The sequence below is a fragment of the Sinocyclocheilus rhinocerous genome, unplaced genomic scaffold (genome assembly GCF_001515625.1).
Source record: "Sinocyclocheilus rhinocerous isolate Xijiao unplaced genomic scaffold, SAMN03320098_v1.1 scaffold1488, whole genome shotgun sequence".
Classification (NCBI taxonomy): Eukaryota; Metazoa; Chordata; class Actinopteri; order Cypriniformes; family Cyprinidae; genus Sinocyclocheilus; species Sinocyclocheilus rhinocerous.
The window spans coordinates 1,704,584-1,716,909 of record NW_015633542.1 but is presented as its reverse complement, the minus strand read 5'-3'; the positions used below and the strand labels follow the sequence as shown (position 1 = coordinate 1,716,909).

Genomic DNA, 12,326 nt, shown 5'->3' with positions numbered 1-12,326 from the left:
CTTAGAAAAATGTTTTTTTTAAATATATATATATAGTGCACAGTTTTGGACGTCTCTATGTACCAAATATGAAACATCAAAAATGCCATAAAAATCTTTTTTGAGAAGATATATATTATTGGTTGATCAATTTGTGGATTTTTTCCCCATTACTGAATCAACTTTTACATTTAGTTATATCCTTGTTACATCCAATTTCCTGAGATTTGGACCCCAAATTCTAAATAATTCAATTATTTTGTTCAAATTGCTGATTGGATTCATCTTCTGTAGCCTATTTCAACTGGAAAATACCCCCTTGATAGTGTGCTAGGTCTCTCTGACCCCTACAAAGGTCAAACCCAAACAACTTAAAATTATTTCCATTTTCACAAAATAATGCAATAACGATGAACAGATTACATCTATGATTGCAAAGATTTTCTTTTCTTTTCACTCTCTAAATCCAAGTCCGTTCACAACACTTGTAAAAAAAGTAAAATACTATGGTAGTACCATTATTTTGGACATGTACTATGGTAGTACCTTGGGGTACCATGTTTTACCATCTAATACAATCACTGTACCATGGTATCCAATACTTTTTTGTAAGAGAAATATACCTATATATTCTCCTTAATGACGTCTAAAATATTGGAATGGATTTTCATTATTTCAGTGGAATTTTTAACAGTATGAGCAATATGAATATTCTTAGAGCACGCTTTAATACCTGAAACCGACAGTTTTGAACAAATCGAAATATTACACAAAATAAAGCCATTTCTAAAGATCAACAATTAGGCCATAAAACAGCTAGAACACTCTAGCAACAGCATAGCAACATGCCACACAAACACATCCACATCTGATCAAAGCAATCATGATTCATGCTAGTTTCACTGAGTTACCGGAGTGTTCCCAGCCCAAGCAATTAGTATTAAACAAGTCTTTCACGTTTGCTGTCTCTACATATTACACGAAGGGTTTTGAACTGGATATTGCCTTAATCATCTTAGTACACTTGACAGTGTGCTTCTACTGTCATCTAGTGGCCCTATAGTGATTTCAATGACATGGTGAACAGCAAATGTCCAACGAAACCGTCAGCTTACCTTCATACAAGGCTGCACTGTGTTGACTTTCCTCAAATTTTGTATTATTCCTCACAGTTTTCTGCAGTTCATTTATTTTTCTTCCTTTAGCAGATGTATTTCTTACTGGAACAACAAGTTTAGGCAGCATATATTATTGAAGGCCTCGTTTCTTTTTTTTTAGAAAAATTAGATGACTAACATTTAAGACTAGTCTAAGCAGTTTGTGCAACCAGCCCCAAGTGGTATTAGGGGGCGGGGCATGCTAAATCTAGAGAGCGCTTTATTGGACAATATTTGCATATTCCTGAGTGCAAGATGAGTATGTATTGTTTGTTTTCCCAGAATAGAAAGCCTGTGTATTTTAAATGCTAAACGTTGATTTTGTTAACTTTAGGAGTACCAGCATTTACATGAGCTCAAATCTAACAGACACGGGGCGAAAAGCCACAAACATTTTGATTTTATCAACTTGATTTACTTTAACTTCATTTTGCCCTTTGATTTACATGGTTAGAACGTTATACATTCAAAATCTAACCGACATCAATGATGTTATGATATTTGGATGCTAAATTGTTATCTTTTTGCATTTATTTGCATACTAAATTGTGATTTTGTCTTGCGTGCATTTATTCATCTATAGTCACTTTTACACTACAAAGATAGTGTCAGACACAGCTGATCTGAAAGATGCTTGCAGAGTGTGGAAGGCAACAAAGCGGCTCTGATGTGGAACTTCTTTTGCATATAACCATCGACTAAAACCAAAAAATACAACCTGACTTTCACACTATTGTTTCTGCCTCACAGGTTTTTCTGTTCGAGTACTTTACAGTAAATTAAATAATTCTTAACCATGCATGCATAACTGTTTGTATAACAGACCTTTTTAGGCAGAAAATTAAATAAAAATGCAATCATAATGGAAAACAAGAAAAAAACATGTAGACCTATTAATGCAAGACGATTTGTAAAAATAGTTTATTCCATATATTCCATGACATTTCAATTATTTATTTGATTTTTGATGCCGTTTATGAATAAATTTGATTAATATTAATAAAATCAACATTCATTTGCATTTTCAGGGTTTTGCGTGTGCTTAACAAACACTCAAAATTCAACTGCATTTTGTTTTTTACAAACTCATCATATTTTATAAAGTTTAGCTAGCAAGCATGTCATTTAGCACACACTTTATCTAAAATGATTTCAAGTACATTTGTTAAAGGCACAGTCACCCTGTAATGTCAAGCCCACAATTGTAATGTGTTGTTCCTTGTATTTGTTAACCCAACTAGCTTCAGGTGACCCGCCCTGAGCTTTAACCGCTACCGTCTTCTAGTCATTTCTGTCATGTAGAAGGCTCTACAGGTACTGGTTTCTGGCACTGTTCTCCTTCCCAGCCTGGGAAACACTGGCACCTAAAGCTGGCTGCGAATCCACTTGTTTCTCCTTCAACCATCCTGAACCTCCTGTGAGCTACATAAGACGGACCCCCGGTAACAGGCCCGGGCAGCTTAGTTCTGGGAACGATGGACCATTCGGCTGGGTCCAGATGCAGGTAGGCCGTGCCGCTCGGGTCTCTCCTGATACACCGGCCCCTGGATGAGCACACGGTCTGGCTGCACAGAAACGCCGCCTCCGTCACGTTCACAATGTAGCGGCCAAGCGTGTTGTCCAGGTAGTCCCGAACCGCTACACAGGCCTTCTGCACAGAGGAGAGGAGAGGTCATGGGCATTTGTTGTGTTTAAAGGAACACTCCACTATTTTTGAAAATAGGCTCATTTTCCAACTCCCCTAGAGTTAAACAGTTGAGTTTTACCGTTTTCGAATCCATTCAGCCGATCTCTGGGTCTGGCAGTAGCACTTTTAGCTGTAGCTTAGCATAGATCATTGAATCTGATTAGACCGTTCATGCTGTAACTGTAGGGCTAATACAATATGTCACCTATGAACTGCATATGTGAATATTATGTAGACCTATTGTTTAAATAAAATGTATGCTTTAAAAGTAGGGTAATCATAGGTTTCATCCATAGTCTGTCTGTTTAAATGTCTGCGTTATGCTTTAAATGGTGTCTTTGATGACAGTATTCTATAAAAAATTATTTGCATTCCGATTCTGACATCCAAAGGCACAAAAATATTTTTTTTCTCTTATTCCATGTATTTTACCCATTTCCCTCCACTTGTTACCGGCGTTCTTCTGCCACCACTATGCGTGGGCAGCTGCAAATGACGTAACTGTGACGTCTACTCCAAATTGGTCTATTCAAAACTCTTTTAAAGGAACACTCCACTATTTTTGAAAATAGGCTCATTTTCCAACTCCCCTAGAGTTAAACAGTTGAGTTTTACTGTTTTCGAATCCATTCAGCCGATCTCCGGGTCTGGCGGTAGCACTTTTAGCTGTATCTTAGCATAGATCATTGAATCTGATTAGACTGTTAGCATCTCGCTCAAAAATGACCAAAAATGTTTCTATATTTTTCCTATTTAAAACTTTGACTCTTCTGTAGTTACATCTTGTACTAAGACCGACGGAAAATGAAAAGTTGAGATTTTCTAGGCCGATATGGCTAGGAACTATACTCTCATTCCGGCGTAATAATCAAGGAACTTTGCTGCCGTACCATGGGTGCAGCAGGCGCAATGATATTATGCAGCCTGAAAATAGTCCCCAGCACGCTCCATGTGCAAGCAGGTAGTCACGTTGGTTATGTTGACAGAAGTTAGCCTATTTTCAGGCAGAGAATATTATTCAGTGAATTAACATTATCCAGTGAATTATTCTTGACTCTGTACTCTTGACCGACGGAAAATGAAAAGTTGCGATTTTCTAGGCTGATATGGCTAGGAACTATACTCTCATTCCGGCGTAATAATCAAGGAACTTTGCTGCCGTACCATGTGTGCAGCAGGCGCAATGATATTACGCAGAGCCTGAAAATAGGCTAACATAACCAACGTGACCACCTGCTTGCACAGGGAGAGTGCTGGGGACTATTTTCAGGCGCTGCGTAATATCATTGCGCCTGCTGCAGTTTTAAATAGGAAAAATATAGAAACTCTTTGGTCTTTTTTGAGCGAGATGCTAACGGTCTAATCAGATTCAATGATCTATGCTAAGCTGCAGCTAAAAGTGCTACCGCCAGACCCGGAGATCGGCTGAATGGATTAGAAAACGGTAAAACTCAACTGTTTAACTCTAGGGGAGTTGGAAAATGAGCCTATGTTCAAAAATAGTGGAGTGTTCCTTTAAGTATATGTGTACAATTTATACGTGAAGTTAAAATTATATAAATGTATATGAGTGCATTTGTGTAATAATCTACAGCACTCCAACCTTCGTTTGGGAGTAGTTTCCATCTCCCCACAGCACGACACCAGCAGCTCCTAGAGCGATGCTCTCACCGATGGTGTGCACCAAGTCCTCCTGAAAACACAAACGAGTGACACATGAACCATTTTTGTTACTAATTCTTTCATTTTGATTGATAGATATTTTTGGAATCTCTCTCGGAACATTTTTTTTCCAGTTGATGAACAATAAAAACATTGACAGCCGATCAGAATCCAGAGTTTAAAAAGCGTAAGCATTTAAAGCAGCATGTGACCAAACTGTACATGTGCTTCTAATAAACAGAATGATATTGTTTGGGTGCTAATATAGTTATTGTTATAGTTATCGCTCTTGATGTGAACGGGCCTTTTTTATTGCCAGTCAGATCATAATCAATAAACATGACAATAATCACTTGAATATCAAAATATGTATAGACCTTAGTCAAGTTATTTTTTATTATTATTGAGATTACTATTATAGTCTTTAATAATATTTTGATTCAGTTTTTATTTTTATATATTTTTTTATATTTTCTTATATTATATATATTATGCTTTTAGTATATATATATATATATATTTTTTTTTTTTTCAGTTTTAGTTATTTTAGTACATTAAGTTAAACTAAATTAAAGTGAGTAATGTTGCCTTGGAAACTAGCTGAAATTAAAAGTTACATTTTATTTTATTTTATTTCAAGGAACAAAAATGTTTTTTAATGGTTTTAATGTTAATTTCAGTTTCAGCTTTAGTTAACTATGATAACCTTGGCTACCAGATACTAAACAGATTTAAAACAAGCAATAAAGAGAACAAAGTGGACAGGCCTTTGTGCTGACCTGTGAGAGAAACTCCATGGAGTAGGTGTAGGCGATCCTGGCGTAAGGGAAGACAGATGGAGGCCGATGGGTGGTCTGTTCCCTCACCCTCATGGCCTCCAGGATCCGATGCCGGCTGTACAGCAAGATATCCTGACCGCGGCCCCGGAGCCCGAGATCCAGATAGATATCAGGGTACAGGGCTGAGCTGACGTTCCACAGCCAGACCAGTTTATCATTCCTCTTCATCTCCAGAGCAGGACACTCACCTGTATACGTCTTGTTCTTCTTGTACTGATAATTATAGCAGCAGGGGAAGCCATAAAACCCCCATAGCCCTCCAGGACGCTCTCTACGGCCCAGTTTTAACGTCTCCTCCATAAAGGCCCGTGAAGCGTCCTCGAATTCCCTCACGGCTTCCTTTTCTATCTGATCCGGCTTCCAAGTAGAATGTTTGGCTTTTACTAAAGCCCTGGAGCCTTTCCAGTAGATTTCCTTAGCGTCCCAGTTACGTTCCCAGAGCGGCCTCCACTTTTCCCAGTCAATGACAGCAAACCCGTGAAATCCCAGATCTGGGATGTCAGTCCTCAGGTCGTTGTCGGCCTTCCGGAGGTGCCGGTCCAGGCTGGCGTTTTGAGGAACGCCTCCATACACTGGTTCACCACCAATACCATAGTAAGGATACTCACCTAACTTATCTGAGTAGAAGATAGTGATGTTGTCACCCATGAAGACCTGGTTGCGGTTGTGCACGATGTCGAAGACGCTCAAGTCCAGTTCGACCCCAAATCGAGACGTGCAGCGCTCCGTCGGCGCATTCCATATGGAAAAAAACGGGAGATGGGTGAGAAAGGAGGATGGACGGCCGAGAACAGACACAAAACAGATGGCAAACACCACCAGAGAACACATCCCACGTCCAAGCTTGTCCATCCCTGGAAAAGGTGACACGCTGGACCTGCAATGATGGGAACGCAGAGCGTTTAGCATCCAGCTCCACATCTGATGTCACATGAGCCGAGGCAATTTAAATTGTAATGAAGCCGAGCTACAATCTAATTTCAAAAGGTAACTTCAATGATGAGAGGCAATTTTTTTGAACAAAGGTATACTTTATCCTGAACAACTCATTATCCATAATAATCATCCACTTCAGGAAACACTGCATTAAGTGTGTGTGTGGTGTGCAGACCTTTCCCCTGTAACGTGACTTTATAATGTACATGATTTTTCATTTCACCGGGAAACAGAGGCAGGCAGAGATGAGATGGTAACTATGACAATTACTTACAAAGTGAAAATTCTTAACATTATTATTTAACATTACTAACATTTTAGGCATGTTACCATGGTGTTTTGGACACTATCATGATGCCATTTTCATAATATCCTTAGAGTATCATATTAATGTCATGATATATGAATATTGAATCTGTGTTGATACTATTATACAGTAAAGTTAATATCATGATATGATCAAAGTGTCCTAATAAAAACACAAGTACCAAAAAGTACACTTTTACCTCCATTTTTTTACAGAATTGTAGTACCATGATATATTCCAAAGTACCATAGTATTACTATCAGTACTTTTTGTAAGGGCAGTACCACAGCAACATTACCATGGTAAGTTATTTTTATGTTAGTGTAGGACACCATGGTAATTTTACACAAAACTTGAAGTTAAATAGACTCATTACACTGTCAAGATCTGAGAAGATAAGTTTAGATGTTTATGATTACTAGAAGAATAAGCGTGAAATAGATTATGCTGTTTATATTTCGGATGAGTTAAAAAGAGGAACTGTGACTTTACGCAAGAAAACCGACAGACACCGAGAATGTAGACACAACTCACGCCGTTTATGAAATACACGCGTCCATATAATCTGAACATAAATCGTACTTACTTGCCCAGTAAATCTTTACGAATCACTCACGAAATAATAAATGATTTCAGCTTCACTCGTGACCCTCTCCTGTTAAAAGCAGAAGCAGAACGTCTCGTGTCTAACCAATAGGAAAGAGGGGGCGGAGTCTAAGGAGGAGCGTATGGACGTTCGCACAGGACGCATGAACGTAGGGGGGGTTTTATATTTTTTTTTTTTTTTTTTTTTTTTTTTTTTTTTTCATTTTTTAATATGTAATTTATCACGTTTCTTACATATGCATATTTCAGGTAGGACATATTAGACTTATTACATTTTAATGTCTTTTTATAGGAATAGATTCAACAAAATGCTTTAAAAAAAGACCAATCATATTTTTGCACATATGTTTGGTTATATATTTGAAGTATCATTGTAAATGCCATGCCACATCAATATGGTAATAATTTAGTGTCATGGTATTTATCTTATTATTATGTTCTTATACCATTACTGTACTTTTTTTAAATTGAAAAACTGCTCTAAATGTCATTGTTTTAATCAAAAATGTTCTTTTCATGTAGATGTCTTGTCATTTATGGTCATGTGGGTAACAACCTTTCAAGATCATGACTTTAATTCTCGAAAACAAGGAAGCAATTTTAAAATCTCTTATCTTTATAGTTAGAAAACATCCTTTATACATGCAAAGACTAAAATTAACAAATGAGGAACTGAAAGTTATATTTGTGCATAAATCACTGCAGCTGCATGCAAAGCAACTTAGGTCACTTATAGAGTGATTAAAGATTAACAAACACACCATGTTTCACATTGCTTCCGATTCTATTTGGAGTAAAAGCTCACAAAGTTCAAAGCAACAACAAATATAACTTCTTGGTTTGTAACCCCTGTAATTTGGGTTGGTCCTTTTGCTGCGCAGATCCAAGGTTTGTAGTCTCATACGTTTCCTCCATTTAGTTAGTTCTTATTACTTCCACTAACTGAGAAACACCGAATGGTTACTGGACAAAATAAATTTGAGGCAACAAATGTGAAAAGAAATGAACACTTTTTAAAATGAACACACAAGGTTACCAGTAAAAAAAATTTAATCAAACGCAGAAATCATTTTGATCAAATAGAAAACGATTTCTTTGTGCATCACAATTTCAGAAAATCTAATTCACAATAATGTCACAATTGTGTTGGCAATTCAAAGACATAATGCAAATGCTTCTCTCACAGTCCAGTGCCTTTTTCACATATGAATACAAGCACTGTAACATAACTCTCATAAACCGTAACAATCACTGTTACAACACTGACGGAGATGCTGAACGAAGCAAAAAATGTGCATAAAAATATATGCTGATTTGGCAACAGTTCAATTAGTCCAAGAAACAAGTCAAAATAAAGAAGATATAGTCCAAAGTTACAAAAATACTTTTAAATAACTGGGTAAAAATAATGGTCAGTTCTTTAGTGGCATCTGCTTTTTTATTTTTTAGGGGGTTTTGCCTTTATAGAACAGGAAAGAATGGGAAACGGGGGTTGTGATCAGGAAATGACACATGAGCCAGATTCAAACTTAGGTCAACCAGCGTCATTGCAGGACATGCATCCTCATTTCCAGCACTAGTAGTCTCATCTTAAAGAAATATTTCACCTAAAAATGAAAATTTGCTGAAAATGTACTCTCCCTCAGGCCATCCAAGAAGTAGATGAGTTTGTTTCTTCACCAGAACAGACTTGGAGAAATTTAGCATTTCACCACTTGCTCACCAGTGGATCCTCTGCAGTGAATGGGTGCCGTCAGAATGGGAGTTCAAACAGCTGATAAAAACATTGATATTCATCTAGTTCCACCTATTCAAATCATACATGTGTATTTGCTTAACTACATTTGACGCTTGCAGCCTACATTGTAGTGTTAGATAATGTTGGGGCAAAATTAAATAACTCTCATCAGCATAAGAGACAAACTCACTCTCAGTGTCTTTTAAAGGTTTTATTCTTTGCAAAGAAGGTCAAACATCGTACAGGATACAAGTCGCTGCAGAGTGTGACAAGGAAGGGAGGGCAAGCCTCCGCTTTATACCTCTTTTCCAAGTCAAGGTTACAAACTCTTAACAACACAATATTATATCATTCTTCTAAAGACTGGTTCCCCCTATATTTAGGGCCTAGATGACCCCCTAGGTCATGGGCAGACGCCTATGAGTCTGCCAGTTGTCCTCCTCTCAGCCCAATATGGCCCTGTGGACCTCTTGTCACCCATTCATCTTAAGCTTAGGCCCCAAACCCATCTCTCACTGTGACTACACAGCAGTTCTAAGAAAACACATGCACTATGTAATGTTTCATAAGCACAAGATTATGTAAAAAGCAATACAAATGAATTTTTCTACTACAATAACCAACATCTTTATAGTGTCATCTCAAATCTACACTCAAACCAAAGCCACTTAAAACCAAATGTCCACCGGTTCAAATTGTTTTAACAGTGACTTCTGAATGAATCCACTCGTCAGTTAGTCATAAATTTTCATTAGATTTTCCTGTTGCACAATATCCTACATCTGGCTCAAATGTTGTGAGAGTATAACGTGTGACAACAAACAAAAGTGCTTATTTAAACTCCAAGGAACTCTGAGTTTCCTGTGTTTATACATCAGGTCACCCACATGACTTCATGAAAGCGAAGGACCTGCCAAACATTTCATAAGCCAGAAAATGAGTTAAAGTGTCTATGGCGTGTGCTCAGGTCAGTAAATGCAGCAGCAATGGAGTGAGAAGGTAAATCATTAATGCATTCAGTGCATGACCATCTCCTCACTGCTGAAGAGGGTCCTCGAGGTCACATCTCTCACCCTGATACCCACTAAAACACTGGCACTGGAAGTCTTCGCTCATCCGCTGCTGCTCTTCCACGCTCAGATCTCCCTTCACACGCAGTTCGCTCCCCTGGCCTACTATCGTGTGTGTCTGTGGGTCAAGATGGAGATACGTGTCCGTGTCCGGATGTCTGCGCAGACATCGGCCGTGGGAGCTGCACAGGAAGCGACTGCAATGCTCAGCTGCCGTGGAAACGTTGAGGAGGTAAAGGCCCAGTGGACCCCGCAAGTACTGGTTTAAACTGGAACAAGTGTCCTGAATGATGAAACCGATAAAGAGAAGGAAATTACGTCAGGTAAAAACTAGTTTTAAATTTTTTCAAGAAATTGGAAGTGGATGGCAGGCTGTTGCTAGGGTGTTGTAAGCACTTTATTGTGTTGCTATGTAGTTGCTAGGGTGTTTTAGGTGGTTTCCAGGGCATTGCTAACGTATTGCAGGCATTTTAGTGTGTTACTATGCAGTTGCTAGGGTGTTGTAGGCACTTTAGTGTGTTGCTATGCAGTTGCTAGGGTGTTGTAGACATTTCAGTGTGTTGTGATGAAGTTACTAGGGTGTTGTGGGTGGTTTCCAGGGCGTTTTTAAGATGTTTTAGCCATTTTAGTGTTTTACTATGCAGTTGCTAGGGTGTTTTAGGCACTTTAGTTTGTTGCTATGCAGTTGCTAGGGTGTTGTAGACATTTTAGTGTGTTGTGATGAAGTTACTAGGGTGTTGTGGGTGGCTTCCAGGGCGTTGTTAAGATGTTTTAGCCATTTTAGTGTGTTACTATGCAGTTGCTAGGGTGTTTTAGGCACTTTAGTGTGTTGCTATGCAGTTGCTAGGGTGTTGTAGACATTTTAGTGTGTTGTGATGAAGTTACTAGGGTGTTGTGGGTGGCTTCCAGGGCGTTGTTAAGATGTTTTAGCCATTTTAGTGTGTTACTATGCAGTTGCTAGGGTGTTTTAGGCACTTTAGTGTGTTGCTATGCAGTTGCTAGGGTGTTGTAGACATTTTAGTGTGTTGTGATGAAGTTACTAGGGTGTTGTGGGTGGCTTCCAGGGCGTTGTTAAGATGTTTTAGCCATTTTAGTGTGTTACTATGCAGTTGCTAGGGTGTTTTAGGCACTTTAGTGTGTTGCTATGCAGTTGCTAGGGTGTTGTAGACATTTCAGTGTGTTGTGATGAAGTTACTAGGGTGTTGTGGGTGGTTTCCAGGGCGTTTTTAAGATGTTTTAGCCATTTTAGTGTTTTACTATGCAGTTGCTAGGGTGTTTTAGGCACTTTAGTTTGTTGCTATGCAGTTGCTAGGGTGTTGTAGACATTTTAGTGTGTTGTGATGAAGTTACTAGGGTGTTGTGGGTGGTTTCCAGGGCATTGCTAACATATTGCAGGCATTTTAGTGTGTTACTATGCAGTTGCTAGAGTGTTGTAGGCACTTTAGTATGTTACTATGTAGTTGCTAAGGTGTTCAGGTGTTTTTAAAATGCCTGACATTGTTGTTATAAATGGAACAACTTTTTTTTTCAGACGTTATTTATAGGGTCAAAAACTAAGATGACGTTTTGATAGATTGTAAAGTTAATTGTTGTGATCGTTATAACAGTATAGCAGATACTTACATAATGCATGTAAATATAAGCGGTCACTTAATATCTCCCAAAAATATGTCTTAGTATGATGATATTTAAATGCTTAGTTTTATGATCAAAGCTCTGTGGTTTTAAAACATATTGCAGTGCAATACAATGCTTGAGAGATGAACAAATAAACTTTCATCAAATACCTGATGATCATATTTGATACTTCCATTTTAACATGATTTTTATAGAAAATGATGTATGGATAATCAAGTAAAGCTAAGTTGCTTCAGTCCAGTAAATGTTCATCTTGAAATATTACTAACAAGATAAAAGTCATTCTTACATTTACTCTATAAATATCAGTAAAGATTTCACAGCAAACAGACACATGAACCATGAGCTGAAGGTGGACATTTTTAACAATTAAACTAAAAACTTGCTACAAAAAATATTAACTATCAAATTAGACGACAGAGGGAATGTAGTAGATTGTGTATAACAGGTTATTCAGCAAAGTTTTGATCATGCTGATCATTTAGAGGCCTTAGAAATTTGTGCATCAAATATGATACTGTATCATATGTGACCCTGGAGCACAAAAGCAGTCTTAAGTCGCTGGGGTATATTTGTAGCAATAGCCAAAAATACATTGTATGGGTCAAAATTATAGATTTTTCTTTTATGCCAAAAATCATTAGGATATTAAGTAAAGATCATGTTCCATTAAAATATTTTGTAAATTTCCTACCATAAATATATCA

General features: G+C 37.8%; 2 protein-coding genes across 2 annotated transcripts in view; both read right to left on the bottom strand.

The window, feature by feature from the left end:
* Positions 1 to 2,107: 2,107 nt before the first annotated feature.
* hyal1 (hyaluronidase 1) lies at positions 2,108 to 7,266 on the bottom strand. The gene is made up of 4 exons (XM_016557996.1): positions 7,154 to 7,266; positions 5,265 to 6,201; positions 4,427 to 4,516; positions 2,108 to 2,787 (listed from the first exon to the last, which is right to left on the bottom strand). Exons 2-4 carry the CDS (start codon positions 6,174 to 6,176, stop codon positions 2,431 to 2,433), a joined length of 1,359 nt encoding a protein of 452 aa, XP_016413482.1. The 5' UTR covers positions 6,177 to 6,201; positions 7,154 to 7,266; the 3' UTR covers positions 2,108 to 2,430.
* Positions 7,267 to 9,055: 1,789 nt separating this feature from the next.
* LOC107744380 (hyaluronidase-2-like) overlaps positions 9,056 to 12,326 on the bottom strand; it is a 6,537-nt gene continuing 3,266 nt past the window's right edge. The window contains 1 exon segment of the mRNA XM_016557998.1: positions 9,056 to 10,264. Within this exon segment, the coding sequence (XP_016413484.1) occupies positions 9,947 to 10,264 (318 nt within the window). The 3' untranslated portion in view covers positions 9,056 to 9,946.

Excerpts from the sequence above, each read along its gene's own strand:
- hyal1 (XM_016557996.1), bottom strand. The coding sequence starts at position 6,176 with ATGGACAAGCTTGGACGTGGGATGTGTTCTCTGGTGGTGTTTGCCATC. Across the intron at positions 4,517-5,264 it reads CCATGGAGTTTCTCTCACAG|GAGGACTTGGTGCACACCAT; the intron begins GTCAGCACAAAG and ends TTGTGTTTTCAG. Across the intron at positions 2,788-4,426 it reads GAAACTACTCCCAAACGAAG|AAGGCCTGTGTAGCGGTTCG; the intron begins GTTGGAGTGCTG and ends TCCTCTGTGCAG.